This window comes from Diadema setosum, chromosome 2 (genome assembly GCF_964275005.1).
Source record: "Diadema setosum chromosome 2, eeDiaSeto1, whole genome shotgun sequence".
NCBI lineage: Eukaryota > Metazoa > Echinodermata > Echinoidea > Diadematoida > Diadematidae > Diadema > Diadema setosum.
The window spans coordinates 44,210,966-44,227,589 of record NC_092686.1 but is presented as its reverse complement, the minus strand read 5'-3'; the positions used below and the strand labels follow the sequence as shown (position 1 = coordinate 44,227,589).

Here is a 16,624-nt window from a genome sequence, read left to right as displayed (position 1 = left end):
GTTGAATTTTCTTTACATTTTCTTTATACTGTTGTACTCATATGACATCATGAGCCTTAGTAGCCTCCTCATCCAGCGGTTCCAACACAGAAGTTTTACAAATTCATAACTTTTGCATCGATTGTCCAATTTTCCTCAAACTTTCACTGATGTGTTCTACTAATATTGCTGCATTCTCTTAATCCTTATGTTCATGAAGGTGAACTTGTCCTTTAAGTGCATGACTCATTTTTGAAGGCTACCAACACACACACACACACATGAAATACTCCAATCAAGATGCAATTATCAAATTATTTGTGTTCAAAATCATTCTCTATTACACACATATAAATATCACATACTTTGTTTCAATACAATTGTAGAAAGAAACTAGATATGTACTGCTTTATCCTCACCATTGCAAAATAATTAATATATTAATGTAATGAATGACCTTTGATATTGTGAATACAAGTCATTCTCTACTCATAGCATGTAGAGACAAGGGGGTACAAATGATGAAAGCATAATTGTGCAAGACAAACGGCTGCTATGCAGAGGCCTTTATCAAGACTGACAATATTTGATCAAGAATTTGATATACAGCCTGTACTTAATATTCAGGTCCAGAGTTAAGAGCATAAACTTTCAGGGTAAAAACGGTTAAAAAGGAAAGAATTTATTCTTGTAGACCTGTGATCAATGGTGTCTCTGCCACTTTCTTCACACTGAATCAAATACCTTTTAAAAGTGAATAATTATACAGCATTGGGTGTATAGGATTTTGGATAGAGAAGACAAGTAATTCTAATTTCTAGATCTCACTGATAAATGACATTGGTGTGGTATCTAAACTCTGTTTTGTACAGGCTCAACTCTACCACAAAATCTGTTCAACCTCAACTTTCATGGGTTCTATAAGTCTTCTGAAGTCATCCCCCATCATAATTTCAATCCCACAACTCATGATGCTTGGATTTGTTTGGTTCTGCACATATGCAAATTGCCACACAGGTGTATCAGAATTGAACATCAATGTTCTAGACACTGCAATATGAAATCATTAAACTAATAGAACATATTTATTCAAGACTTCCAACAGTATGTATAATGTCATATTAGAATAGTATGTAGAGTCTAGCAATAAAGCCATATGTGACCCGCTACAACAAAATGATCCTAAAGTCGGGTGAGGTTGATTATTTGAAAATTGCATGACAAAATTCCCTAATCTTTCTGCTTTAAATTGATATAACACATCTTATGAAAATAATCGGCTGCGGAGATATCGATGTTTAAAAGAGAGCATGTTGAGACGTATGGGAAATCACTGTTTCGAGAAAAGTGCCCTAAAAGTTTTCCTTGTGACGCAATCGCGATCAAGGGTCACGCTAGTCAATTTTCACCTCCGGGCAATAAAAGGTAAACCCTAGCAACCCCCGAAATGCTCATTCAAGCACAGTGTCGGCGGTCTCCTCACCGACCAATCAGTGACCAGGATGCAGGAGAAGCAGCTGGGCATAGCGCACCCCGCCCGCACGCACCAGTCGACTTGGCAGTGTGCGAGCTTCACGCTTCGGTTAGCGGCAAGCAGCAAACTGACCAATGAGATCACTCCGGTCGTTGTTAGGGGCGGAGCCTATCTGTGGCGCTCAATCCAAATTTTCGAACCGGTTTCTGCTTGGTTGAAACGCCAAAAACATGGCCCAGAAAAACGCTATTTTTTTGGTCTTTCCTTTCATCATTTTGCTTCAAAATTTCGACAGATGATAGAAGACATGTCAGACTCCAATAATATGTCAAAATCAGAAAATCCTAAGTTTTGACCAATTATGATGCTTTGACTTCAAACTCGATTTTCACGGCTTCGACCGTGCGCGACTTTAGGACCTTTTTGTTGTAGCGGGTCACATATGATATGAAAGTATTGTTCAGTGAATCACAACAAATTTGAATCATACACTGTCATGGCCCATCTATCATATTCAATTTGTTAGGTGATGAGGTAGGTTTCACCACAAAACAAACAAAATGGCAGAAATAACCCAAATTAATGTGCAATGGGTGGTCAACAAATGATTTCAAGACGTATGGTACAGTTTTGGTTGAGATGAGATTGAGGTTTCCAACTTTTTCTGATGATGAATTCTTTAGCATATAATTCTAAGAGCAATTCAAATTTTATTTGATGAAAATTGGTTCTGAAATGGCTGAGATATCCAAAATAAAGTGATCTTAATAATCTAAAAGGTGGGACCCACCTTCTATCAAGAGTGCTTTTTTTACTTTGTTGTGAATATTTCAGCCATTTCAAAACAGATTTTCATCAAATGTACTTTGAATTCCTCCTAGAATTGTATGCTTTTTAATTTTTTTCTAAAGTGGTTTCTAAGTATCTTGCAAAAATTTAAAAGCTGAATTTTCACCTCAACCAATGGTTTACCATCCCTTTAGGTATTGCTTTTGATATTGTCAGTCATACATCCGGAAGACAATCACTTACTCGAGAGATAACATTCAATGTTGTAGGTTTCAACCTTACATTTCCACAAATATAGAAGAATAGAACCAACTATGGCACAATGTAAAATTACTATTAAGAAGTCAATCTCAGTATAGGCGTGTCATCTCAGTTTTGAATATTGATAACCTATAAAGTGAACCAAGCTATACTTGATGACATAAATGGTATCCCTGGGTACCAAACAAAAATCAGCCATTTTGCTGAATTATTCATTTTTTTAAAAGGGTTGTACCCTGGCTGCCAAAAAGAGGAAATTATTTTGGTGCTGGAGCTAGCACGCGCTAGCCACTGCACTGCACTGTACTAAAGCACACGCTAGTGGTATCGCAGCTTCCATACACGCATAGTATAACATGCAGTGGCATGGGAATGACTATGTACACGCACACACAGTGCATGCATTTTTCTCTGGCTGTCCTCGAGTGGACGTGAGGTGGCGCTACACAACGCGGTTACCCGGGGTACTACGGTACCCCGGGGTAACGCGTGATGCATCACTTCACAAGACAGTTTACCTCTTTAAGGAAATCATGATCAATTGGCAAAAAAGTAGTAAAAAATTGTTCATTTTGATCTCCCTAGCTGATAATATTCATCATAATGATAACTTTTACGCAGCAATAAACTACAAACGATTGATTCGCAATGTGTATTAATGACATTGATGCACAGTGTTGTGTTCGTTCACAACTGTACAGTTAAGATGACAACTCATACCTGAACTGTCAAGGCAATATATAGACTTGTGAAGAGCATATTGCACAGCAAATACCCTGGCCTATGCAGGTATCAATTCAGATATAGTTCTCCATCACCACTATCCCAGCATGGTAGAAAACTATATGACAGCAAGCCATTTACCATAATCATACCTATACTTTACCCTTGAGCAAGACTGATGGTGTGAATATTCAAATGTTTTCATCTTTGGGTTGATATACTGGAATGCAAATTCCATAAGATTACTCCAGCCGTCAAGCTAGCTTACTTTGCATTTAAACCTCTTTCACATTCAGTACATGCTTTCCAATTACCAGTCATCATCTATACAATATGGCTGTCACTCTTCACTTCTCACTGGAAGAATTGCTGAACATGAATGCTATTTCTTGACGTATCCCTCATGATTCACCATCATAATGTTACCAGAGAAATATCCACAAGGAAAACAAGCCACAGTGCACTCAAAACCCACCTAGCATTAGTGTGGAAGTTTATAAATAGCAAAAGGGAGAAAGTACACATGAATCATGTGTTTTACCATGCACAATCATTTCCTGGTCACCAAACAGATGTAAATTGTATTTATAAGAAACTGACCCGTCATCACTTTATGTGTGAAGTCATGTGATAACTCACAATAAACACACAATAATCAAGTCGCACTGAACTGAACCCATAGTTGTCAATCAAAATGACAGCAAGCATCTCAAGATAAAACTCAAAATGTTAAATAGCAAAGATCATGATATAAATATATAGTAAAATCTTTGTGCTACCTGAACTGCACATAGTTTGAAATGACCTTTGGCAGGCCCAACTTGTCCAACTTGTCCAGTCTCTGCGGCCCGAGAAGACGACGGATCCTCCACCGACAGAGTTCTGACAGCGGCCTAGGATGAGCTGAGTGTAGGAGGGGTGATGAACAGAAACATGACAGAGAGAGAAAAAAAAAACCAAACCAACAAATTAGCATATTCAAATTGACAGCAAAGCTTTATAGGCAGAGCAAAGCATGAAAACAAAAACAAACAAACAAAAACAAATAAGGGGCATGTAGATTTACTCAATCTAAGCATTATGCCATAATTTCAGGACCATATGTACTGTCTAGTAATACGAATCACAATTATTAACCTTTTAGCATTGAGAAAGTATCTTCTCCTCCACCTTTCTGGCATTTTTTCAGCTCAAGCATGAATGTTGTGATAATCACACTATTTGCAATCTTGAAATATTCTTTGAATAACATTTCTTTTCTAGCTGCTAGGCTCTCATAACTTTATAGTCAAGTCTTGAGCTGATTTTGACATCATTTTGGGGTAAAGTCACATTATTCAAGCATCACTATAGTGCAGAATGCAATAAAACATGTTGCTACAGACTTGGTTGCACAACCCTAAATATTCTACCCCCTTCCATTTCACAACCAGATCAATGACAAAAGACATCATGGTTCTTTTAACCAAGGGCAGCCCTATCAGCATGAACACAACTTTTTCCAGAGGGCTCTCCCATTATCCTTGCCCAACCATTACCAGGTTCACATCTATATACACCTGGGTCAAGAGGGGCATTGTGGGCCAAAACATCTTGTCCAAGGATGAATGTACAAGACAAGATTTGAATCCTAGACCTTCTGTTTCCAAACACAGAGCCATATCCACACACAAATTTAGCCACATTGCTGGAGACTAGCAGGGAGGCTACAGTTCTCTAGGCTACAGTTCTCTGTTGCTCTCATAAAATCTTCAAATACAAGCTAGGTATCTTATCGATTTATACTTTTAATAGACAAATACATATTTATGTCATTGATATTTGACATATCTATCTACGCAGTCTGTGTTGGATCTTACACTCACACATGTGATCATCCAGGATTTTCATTGTCTTGCTGTCAATTCCGGCAAGTTGGAATGGTGCCTTCTCACGATTATTGCGGGCGTAAATGTTGGCACCATAGTCCAGGAGCAACTGGACCAGGTCAGATGCGTTCACACTCACTGCCACATGGAGAAGACTGGTATGATTCATGATGGCATTTGCACTCCCTCCTAGTCAGACAAATGAGGTGTGAACATGAGGTAAGAGAGTAGGGTTTTAGAAGTGAACGATGCCTCAATCCTCATCCAGTAAGTGCAGATTGTGGTTATGGAATTGCATCAATGCTTTGAGGGATATACTACACTGAAGTAAACTCTAAAGCTTTGATCTCTTTCAATCCAAGCTAATAGAACTTGTAATCATTCTTCCATTTGCTGACAGCTCTAATATGTTGGCATTTACTTTAACAGAGTGTTTTATTCCCAAGTATTAAAAATGATTGCCCTTTGAATTCTCTATATTACAAGGTTATCTATGTAAAGATGACACATTTTCTTTCGCTCAAATAATTGCATATTGCAAATAATTGCAAATAATTGCACGCTGCGCAGCTGAGGGTTTATGAGGTAACAAAGGTTTCTTTATTGGGAAATTGGGCGATTTTTCAGCATGTATATTTATGGGTGTGGAAATCACTGATCTCTATGGAAGAGCCCAAAGAGCTTTTCCCCAGTGGTGGAGAGGAAAAAAATCTCTTTGGGAAGAGCAAGATCATCGGTGGAAAGTAGCTGCTTAGTGGAGGTCTGCACTCTCAGAGTGCTTTTCTAGTTTTGAATGTAACAAGTTTCTTTTAGCTTCCAAGTAATATGTATGGTTTGACATTGTTGGCCAGCTGTAGTCGTCCAACCCGGCAAGAGATAGGCTTGTACAAAGCCACTAATACTGATCCATAAAATACCAACCTATTAAATCCCGACTCATCATAAACTGACCCATCAAATATTGACTCCATGTTTCGCATCACTATATTCTGTGCCCCTTACCAGCATTTAGGATCACTTCTGCAGTCTCTGTCTTTCCTGTGTAACAGGCCGAATGAAGAGCTGTCCCATAATGCCCGTCAGTGACCTCTAGTTTACTTCCTGCCTTGATTAGTTCCCTGACACAGTCTGTGTGACCTGAAGAGCAAGAATTTGATCAGTTTTGAAACAATCAGTCCTGGCTTTTTTTTTATCCATAGCAAGCAGATTTATGTCTCACTGATTGTAAGTGATCACAGTCTCTGACAAGAAAAATTATTATCATGTTAAAAAAAAAAATAGAAACTGGTTCGCATGATGCAGTACATCTCAATGCTTGTGTTTCTTCATGACCACAGCCAATGGAAAAGAAGAACAAACAAACTTAAAATTTTGAGTCTCAATGATATAAATTATCAAAAACATTATCGTCAACATTAATATAGCTAAAATCCAATCCAGCGTGAAGAGTATGATGGTAAGATTCCAAGTGCATTCATGTGTTGTAAAAAGAACCCCAGTGTGAAATTACACACAGTGGCTTCCTGATCTAGAGAGAAATCTGTCCTACCTCTGAGAGCTGCTTCGTGGAGTGGACTGGTTCTGGCCATCGGAGGATTGGGATCAGCCCCTTTACTCAGCAGGAACTTGACAATCTCCACATTGCCATGGCAACATGCATCGCACAGTGGTGTGGAGCCATCAATGTTGTATGCTGCCACCTATCAAAGATATGAGTTAGATGAATAATTATATCAGGGGATTGTGTCTAACACTATCTTCGTCACCGAGATGCAATACAAAACAACAAGAGAGTGCAAATCAGATTTACTGTTCAGAACTGAACCAAACTAACCATGTCTCTTAACAACATTGAACACATACTGTGCTGTATTTATAAGTCAGTCTAATCTTCTTACTGAAAATTATTAGAAAACAAAGTAAGATGTGGATTCAGGGAAGTATGCAGAAGTGAACTGACTTCATTTGTTTTAGTTGCCTGTGTAGCAAAACACTGAAATAAACAATTTTTATGAAAAATATAATTTATTACCATGCAAAATAAGCCAGTAGAAAGAGGTGACATGAGTGACATCACTGCAAACAATCACCACTGAGGTATGAATTAAAGTGACATACTATAACTGGCATTCAGCATTTATCTATGCCTCAGGAAACATCACATTGGAAGAAAATAGCATCTTTGGGGTTTTGTTACAGTTTCCTGCAAATATCACTGAAATGTGGTGGCTGACGTTCCACTAGAAACCTATAGAACACAGAGACCAGACAGTACTCACATCAGCACCGTGCTTAACGAGCAGCTCGCAGCAGTAGAAGAAGCCACGACTGCATGCCTCATGGAGGGGCGTCACCCCATCAGATGTCTTCTTGTTGACGTCGGCACCCTGCTGGATCAGGCCATAGAGGGTCATTAGCTGACCCTGGAAGGCTGCTGCGTGGAGCTCACTGCGATCCTGACCGAGAAATGCGTCTCCTCAGCACGCAGCCACACAGCAGAGAAGTGCAGGAAACAAAAATGTTTATCAGTCAAATGCTCTACTCAGAAATTCTGTCAGTTCTTATCAAGAGGAGAGATTAAAACCTACAAATATTGTGACAATGTCAGTAAACTCCTCATTCCCCCTAATTTTTATTTAAATCCAGCCACGACAACTCTATTGGCCTTGTTGCCCAACATGTGTGGTTGGCTATCCTCTATGGCATGCCTACTATGAGAAAGCATCCATGACAGTGACGAGCTGCTCTAAGTTCCCTCAACAGGACTAAGTGATGAAGAGAAAGTGTTTACCTAGAGGGATATTTACTGCTGCCAGGGGACTTGAACCAAGGACCTACTGATTATAAGACCATGGTCATATCCACTGAGTCACAGAGGCCTGAATTAAATCAAATCCATAGTTTAAGTGTAATTGACAGACTAAAACAAGTGCAACACAGGCATACCTTTCACAAGCGCTAGTCAGTATGTGTGTTCATTATTTGATGTCTGTTGGCATACTGGATACACAAAATGTCTGCACATGTACATGGTCAAAATTTACATAATCCATGGAATGCATGCATTTAAACTACCTTTGTGAATTTTGGCCAATGGCTCCTCAGTTGTTTCTATCTGGTATGCCAACACTGGCAGACATCTAAGGGACTGACTGAAAGAATTGGCACACTGATTCTCTGCTTGCACATGTCAATTGCACCCAGGTCACAAAATTTGCATATAATTGTAAAATGAGGAATGTTCGCGTGCATTTAAATTTCGCAAATTTCTCAAGAGCCAAGATTCACGAAATTAAAATGCAATTAAAAATTACACTACATGCATTGCATGTTTAGAGGCAACTCGCAAAAATTTCATGCCACATAAAAGGCTGTCGGCTCCAATTCGCGCAAATTTCATGCTGCGAAAATATTATGGTTTACAGTATTTTCATGGGGTCACTACAAATCGATCATGACAGTGAGAGTGGAAAGTCTACTGGGAGAGGGAGGGGCAGGGCAAAGAACGAGCCAATGACAGAGCCAGAAAAGGTGATCATGATTTAGTCTGTTCTAACCACACAATTATTTATTTAAAAGACAACAGCTGGATCATGGGAGAAGGGGGTAGGGAGGAAAGGGATTGAAGAAAAGCATTGGGGAAAAGCATTGCATCTTGATTATTACAGATACAAGAAGAATTATTCGTACAGGACGATGAAGAGTATCAAAATTGCATTGAATTATATAATATCATGTGTAAAATCAGATGAGCATTATTACTGAAACATGAAAAAAACAACAACTGAATTTCAGTTCAGGCTGGTAAACATGGTATCCTGCAAGTCTTGTCAGTACCGTACCACTGTCATAGAAATCTTAACTTGCTGCATGCAGTAAAATATTGAAACATGTCTTTAACTTGCATAATATACTGTATGTCCCCCCCAAAAAAAAATTACAACGGGAGCTCCACAATGATATCTTTAAACATAGGATATCAATCTAAATACAAATTCAGGGTATGAAACTATAACTCATTGCCCACATCTTAAAGAAAACCCCATTCGATTTGCTTCAGTGGTCAAAGAGAAATGAGGAATTTTGTAGAGGATGTCATGAATCTCTTCCCTCCAAGTTTTGTCCCTTGTATTCACACACAAGAGCATCGAAGTGCTTAACTTACAAGAATCAGACTCATGACATGCTTTACAACAATCCACCTTTCTCTGTGACCGCTTAACCAAATTGAATGGGGTTTTCTACAAAATTGAGCTAAGTAGTAAGATGTTATATTTTAAGACCTTGAAGTAGCATTTAGACAGTTTAATCATATTTGGTGTTATCAATGCAAAAATCTGATTGTAATTTTTTTGGGGACACACTGTATAGTACAATAAAGACATTTTGGCCGGAATTCACGAAGGTGGTACAAATGAAACCATGGTTTAAACCATGGACAAAAACCATGGAGCGCCAAGTGTCCCATGGAACATTTCGTTACGAAATAAGTAATTTCGTCGATGAAATGACTATTTTGTAACGAAATGACAATATTTTGTAACTAAATGAACATTTTGTCCACGAAATGATAATTTCGTTTACCAAAACAGTCATTTTGTCGACGAAATGACTGATTTCGTAACGAAATATTCCGTGCGACACTTGGCGCTCCATGGTTTTGTCCATGGTTTAAACCATGGTTTAATTTGTACCACCTTCGTGAATTCGGGCCCTTTAGTTTCCCAAAGAATGTCTGATATTCCTTTTACTTGTAAACACTTTTTTAATGGCTTATAATATTTGAAGTTCGTGACTAAAAGACCTGCATTTAAAGATTGTTGCTTAGGAGCTTAGAAGCATTATCTTTCTTACCAGTATATCGCTGCAGGTATGTATTTGCCATGGCAACAATGTGTTGAAATGACATTGAAGTTGAGATGTTCGCTGGCCGATGAAGACTTCACACTAGATCTCGCATCACTGGGTTAAGCACCTACAGGTACTTGCACTGGCTGGATTCCTGTTGCATATGGATGGTTGTACCTGAAGAAAGAGAAAGAAATGGATTTTTGGCAATTGATTCCATGCCACTTGAAACACTTTCTCAACGTTCACTTGAAACAAGACAATGCTACTCCTGGACTCTGCATTGCAAATTTGTCTGAAGATAATTTTAACTGGACTGCTTCCTCCATCCAAATCTAACTGATATTTCAGTATAGTTTGAACTCAATGAGGTCTACTCAATAGAAAATAATAAATGATTTTTACATATACTTGGGCAACAAATTCAAAATATTATCAAAGTTCAATATTATTGATAATATCTACATCTATCTGCATCTGCATCATTTCGTCAGCAACGTATTGAATCCTGATACATCTCGCTAACTTGAAGGAGAATGAAACCCAAACTATGTGGATTGAGGGAGTGCATCAATATAAGTAGAACGCATGATCGGGGAAGTTTGAGAAAATCAGACAGTCTGTTAAAAAGTTTGGAATTCTTAAAGATTTGGTGCCATCATTGATGGATGAGAATAAGGCTACAACATTTGGTAATGCCACGTATTAACAAGAATATAACAAAAATTCAGCACATTTTCACTTTTCCAGCAGGCAAAGGGGAAACAACATTACCCTTAACAATATCAGTGTTCACAAGTACAGGGAATGTGTAATTTTCACTTCTTTTTTTGTGTGGAATTCTCTTCATATCTTCTTTTGATATACACTTGTAGATCTACATTGTTGTCAATAACTTCATAATCAAGTGGGTTTATGACATCACCTCCAGACCGTGTCACAAACTGAAGTAGACTTCTAATTCAGACAGAGATGGCAACATTGAAACTTTAAAATTGAAAATTTATAACTCACATCTTTGAAAATTCATTACTTTTCAGAGGAATGCCTCCCCCCCCCCCCCCAACATCAACAAGTAAAGTGGCAAGCCAGCCAGTGGAGTAAAAAAAAAGAAAAAAGAAAAGAAAAAGAAAATGGTGTGGCGGGATACCTCTCCACTTCTCACCGACTTCCCAAACTCTTGGTGAGTCATTATTAGAGTTTGGCCATTACAATAAGTGGTCTAATAAGTCAAGCCAAAGGCTTAAAAGGCTTATAAAGCATATGATTTGATCCCAGGCCAGGGCAGCAGCAATATCTTTGTCAGAGGCAAAAACAAACAAACAAACAAACAAAACAAAACAAAACAAAGAAAAACTTTTTTCAAGTTAATTTGACTAGAGATCTAATATTACAGCACTCACATCACTCGGTCCACATCAATGACATGTAGAACTAGAATACAACATCTTAATGTACTGGTGAGGGAGAAAGATTTGCAGTGACACCATGTGTATGTAGTCCTTACTGGATCGTTGTTTGGAAGAAGAGCCTAGAAAGAGGAGAATTGAAGAGGGAAGCGACATATGGGGTTGTAAGGAGGGCAAAAATTGAAGAGTGGGGGACAATTAATGGGCTAGAAGTTGAAGTTGAACTAGTGGAGACAGTAGAGAAAGGAACAGAGAGAGTGGTAAGGAAGAATAGAGTGAGAATCAAGTAAGATGTTCGGACAAAAAATCATGGAGATCTCCATGATTTTCCAACATTCAACTCCTCCCTCTTCCTCTTCCCTTCTGTTTCATCCTTCTCCTTCTAACGATGTCCGAACATCTTACTTGATTCTCACTCTATTCTTCCTTATACCACTCTCTCTGTTCCTTTCTCTACTGTCTCCACTAGTGGAACTTCAACTTCTAGCCCATTACTGTCCCCCACTCTTCACTTTTTGCCCTCCTTACAACCCCCATATGTTGCTTCCCTCTTCAATTCTCCTCTTTCTAGGCTCTTCTGCCAAACAACTGAACAACGATCCAGTTAAGGACTACATACACATGGTGTCACCGCAAATCTTTCTCCCTCATTTACTTCACCATGCAAACCTTCACACAACACACAATGTATGGTTGGACCTACTACTCATCGACCGCCTAATGTTTATTTGGTTGATAAGAATATTTAACACTGAAATTCACGTTAAAAACTTGACCTACGTGATTGAGAAAATCCAGCACTATCAAATGCCGTTGTTCCCTTTTCGATTCAAAGTTTCAGTGCAAAAATATCGCCGTCGAACTTGCGTGGCCTCGTTTCAACTCCCCGCGGTATTTAAAAGCTCCTTATTGAGATCGACCGCTGTTTTTGCATTGACAATGCACGCAAACTGAGTTGTATTGAACACCGTGTTGTACGAAGCTTTAATTTTAGAAACTTCCAGACATTACATTACGATTTGGTGAAAATATTCATTCGAAATTTTGTCCTTGATTAGAACTATTAATGAACAGTGAATTTTCGCGTTTTCCCACACCATCCTCATCAATGGTCAAAGCCAATCCATTTTTATGTGCTCTGCGCGCAGTGAAGGGCGTACGTAACTAAGCGTTCTGTGCGCCAATGTAAAACGCGGTCGGTTTAGGGTGGTCGATATGTAGTAGACTCTAGGGCTACCATACTGGTATTATTAACTTAATCATAACAGACCAGCAACAACTACCTTACTGACATTGTAAGTCCAGAATCCAAAAGTAATCCAAAGCGATTCTGGAGCTTCATCAATAGCAAACGTTGCGAACGTACTGGAGTAGCTCCTTTAAAATCTCCTGAAGGGATAACATACACAGATGGACATACCAAAGCTGAGATCCTGAATGACCAGTTCATTTCAGTGTTCAATAAGAATGAAAACCTACACAACATCAAGGACAAAGGCATCAGCCCTCATACTGCCATGGAAAATATCACTATCTCAGCAGCTGGTGTCCTTAAGCTCCTCTCTGGTCTACAGACTCACAAAGCCACAGGACCGGATGGACTACCAGCTAGACTGCTGAAAGAGCTTGCTTTGGAGCTGACTCCCATCTTCACAATCTTCTTCCAAGCATCACTGAACCAAGGTGAAATCCCAGAGGACTGGAGGAAAGCAAATGTGGCTCCTGTCTTTAAAAAAGGAGAAAGGAACAAGGCTGAGAACTATCGGCCGATCTCTCTGACCTCCATCTCATGCAAAGTGTTGGAACACATTGTCAGCAGTAGCATAATGAATCACCTTGAAGAGAAAAACATCTTATCAAACGCACAACATGGCTTCCGAAAAAAACGCTCCTGTGAGTCACAACTCATCTTGGCTATTCAAGATCTTGCTAAAGGGATTGATGACAAACAGCAACACGATGTATTACTGCTGGATTTCTCCAAGGCGTTTGATGTGGTCCCACACTCAAGACTTCTGTACAAACTGCACTTCTATGGCATTCAGGATAAAACCCATGACTGGATCTCTGCCTTCCTCCGCAATCGCACCCAACAAGTCACCCTGGAAGGAGTTTCATCACCCACAGGCCATGTAACTTCAGGCGTTCCACAAGGTAGTGTCCTCGGACCCTTGCTATTTCTTCTATATGTCAATGACCTGCCAGAATGCATATCTCCAGATACCACTGTACGCTTATTTGCAGATGACTGCATGTTGTACCGTAACATCAAGTCTGAGGCAGACACAGTCAAGTTACAACAGGATCTTGACTCATTACAGCAATGGGAGGAAGACTGGCTCATGCAATTCAACCCCAAGAAATGCCAAACTCTTCATGTAACCAAAAAGAGACGTCCGATAATCAAGTCCTATAACATCCATGGTCAGATCCTCGATCAAGCTGATACTGCAAAGTATCTTGGTGTCCATCTCACTCAAAACTTGAACTGGAACCATCACATCAATGTCATAACAAAGAAAGCAAACTCAACCAGCGCTTTCTTACAACGCAACATCAGGTCATGTCCAAGAAACACAAAGGAGTTGTGCTACAAAGCACTGGTACGCCCCATAATGGAATATGCATGCACCGTTTGGGACCCGTTCACTCAAGACAATATACACAAGCTCGAGATGGTGCAACGTCGCTATGCTCGCTTCATCTGCAATGACTACAGACGAACAAGCAGTGTTGCAGCCATGCTCCACCAGTTACATTGGCCTACACTTCAAGAGCGCAGGGCTCAACTCAAGGTAGTAATGCTGTACCGCATCAAGTACTCACTCATTGACATACCCCCAGATATCATACACCCTTCTTCATCAACATCACTCCGCGGACACTCTCACAAGCTCTTTATTCCATATGCACGAACTGTTAGCTACCAAAGGACATTCTTCCCAGACACAACCAGACTATGGAATGCTCTGCCCCAGGATACCTTCAACTGCACCACTTTAGCTCAGTTTAAGCAAGTGGTGCAAGATATTCAACTCCGCTAGAAGGGAATGGGATGTTTTTAGCTGCACTCTAGAAAATGTAGTCATTTTAACCTGCACTGTACATAAACACCTCCACACCATGCCTGCCAACAGTACGACAATACACCAAAGGTGGACTGTACTGAACAGGAAGAAGAAGAAGAAGAAGTGGCAATTAACTGAATGCTGAAATGGATGCTGTCTCTCTATCTCAGGACCTCTTTAGGGCATGGCCAGGGCAGGCTGCCGGCAGGGGAGCGGACATGGGGGCCGGGTCTGGGGGTGTGGTGGTGTGGTGGTGTGCTGCTGTGGTCTGGAGATGGAGCTGGAGCCGACACCAATTACGCAATCCTTGGCCTATGGTTGAACTTTACAATTCTCATTTCTGCTGCATATATGAACAAGCATCATGGTTCTGGATACTGGTCAGTCTTACCTTGTAAGAAAGCTAGCAGATATCAGTCAAGTAGCCAGGGACACTAGCATTCTTGATATAGTGAAAGAAAGAGCTTTTCTTTCGTCCAGCCCGGGTCGGTGCGGTCGGGTCGCGCCGTCGCGTGCATAGCATACAGAATCTGCGGTACATCGGTTTGTTTTGGTCTTTTTGTGAGTCAACGATCGATAGAGGGAGACATTTTGAATGGTATCCTTTTCTCGAAATAGACACGGTGCAGTTGACATACAACGTATGCGCATCACATTGCCTAAGTGGGATTTGCACACCAGTTACACCAATAACTTTAATGGAATTGCTGATGACTGATGTGCTGACCCGACCCTGGAAGCGAAGCGTTCATCGTTGCCAAAGGAACGTCAAAATTACAGGGGATTTCCCCCTAAATAGTTCTGGAAGGGTTGTCTTTAGCAAGTCTGTCGATTTATAGTAAGTATTATTCCGTATTTTGTCCAATGATCATGTTGCAGTTTTCCTTGGTTTGAGAAAACAGTATCAAGACAAGCGGTTATAATCTTCACCTCTCAAATCGATGTCCCTCCTCCCACAGCTGCACAGCACTTGTACGAGCGTGGGCAGTGCATGGCTTGCTGCTGATGCGACAGCCCTAGCGCCCTGTCAATATGTCACTAGATTTCTAGTCGTAGTGTTGGTATAACGACGTTTGCTGTAGTCAGTAAATTTACGCTACGTACGCTAGCTATTATTAATCACAAGGAGCATCAGGTCAACTGTTAGACAGGCAAGGTTCTAACATCAACGTTTAAGGTTGCCGACTGACATGTATGGGCATGGAATAATGGAGTGGAACAGCTCCATTGATTGGATGAATTGAGAATGTTGTAGTCTCGAGACAAAACCAAAGTTGGGAGCTTCCTTGTTGAGCACAGCCACAAGTAGCCCGACCAGACGCTGTTAATACGCTACGCGAATACAGCGTCTGACCAACGAGCGGGCACCTACAAAGTGGGGAACCACAACACAACTACAAAACTTATGAAAATTTATACGTTCTTTATAAACAATGTACACGTTACCAAACGTTACTCACCTTAAGTGCATGCTTGTATTACAGAAGGTTCGTAAGTCCATTGAGAGCCCTCGTGATAAGTCCGTGGAACCAAAAAATGATACTTTCTGGCGGATTCCCTAACACCGTCAGGGTTCATCGTTGCAGAATTCAAAATGGCGCCTTGATCTCTGCGGAAATCTTTTGCGTGCGTGCGATGCGCTGCTTGAGTGTTGGTGTAGCAGCACGGTCGACAGCGCGACCTTTTGAAAGGGCATTCAGATCATGTGACCTCCCGGATATTGGAAATGGCCTGGCGTGAAAGACGATGTACCGTTCGTGAATCGTTCACACATGCTGCATATAACCATCATTTTAGGTAAGTTATCAAATCTAAATTTCAATATTCATAGCATAGATATGAAGTCTCATTATCATTTTGTTCGTCAGATGAGTTTGAAGTGACAAAAAAATGATCTAAAGTATCAAAATTCAATCCGATCGCATGCTATCGTTGGACCCTCTTCGTGTTTGGAGCTTCGTTGGTACAGCCCTGTCGCGCTACGTATGTACAGCGGCGACTGGGCTGTGTATAGTTAAGCCACAAGATGATTAGTCCGGGCCGGGAGATCCGCTCATGACGGAAGGGGGGGGGGGGGGAGGGAGGCTCCTGCTCATAAGGTACTCTCTCTCTCTCTCTCTCGTGAACACCCCTGGAGTGCTCAGCTCATGAGGCTTTTTTGGCCGGGAGGATGAGGCCTCCTTTTTACTTCTTATCCATCTCGTA

At 40.4% G+C, this 16,624-nt stretch overlaps 1 protein-coding gene across 1 annotated transcript; it reads right to left on the bottom strand.

Moving 5' to 3' along the window:
* Positions 1-3,274: 3,274 nt before the first annotated feature.
* LOC140246020 (ankyrin repeat and SOCS box protein 13-like) lies at positions 3,275-14,908 on the bottom strand. Its single transcript, XM_072325468.1, has 7 exons — positions 14,811-14,908; positions 9,949-10,119; positions 7,374-7,570; positions 6,644-6,794; positions 6,097-6,231; positions 5,092-5,283; positions 3,275-4,129 (listed from the first exon to the last, which is right to left on the bottom strand). The coding sequence occupies exons 2-7, from the start codon at positions 10,001-10,003 to the stop codon at positions 4,002-4,004; spliced, it is 858 nt and encodes a 285-aa protein (XP_072181569.1). The 5' UTR covers positions 10,004-10,119; positions 14,811-14,908; the 3' UTR covers positions 3,275-4,001.
* Between the last annotated feature and the right edge of the window lie 1,716 nt (positions 14,909-16,624).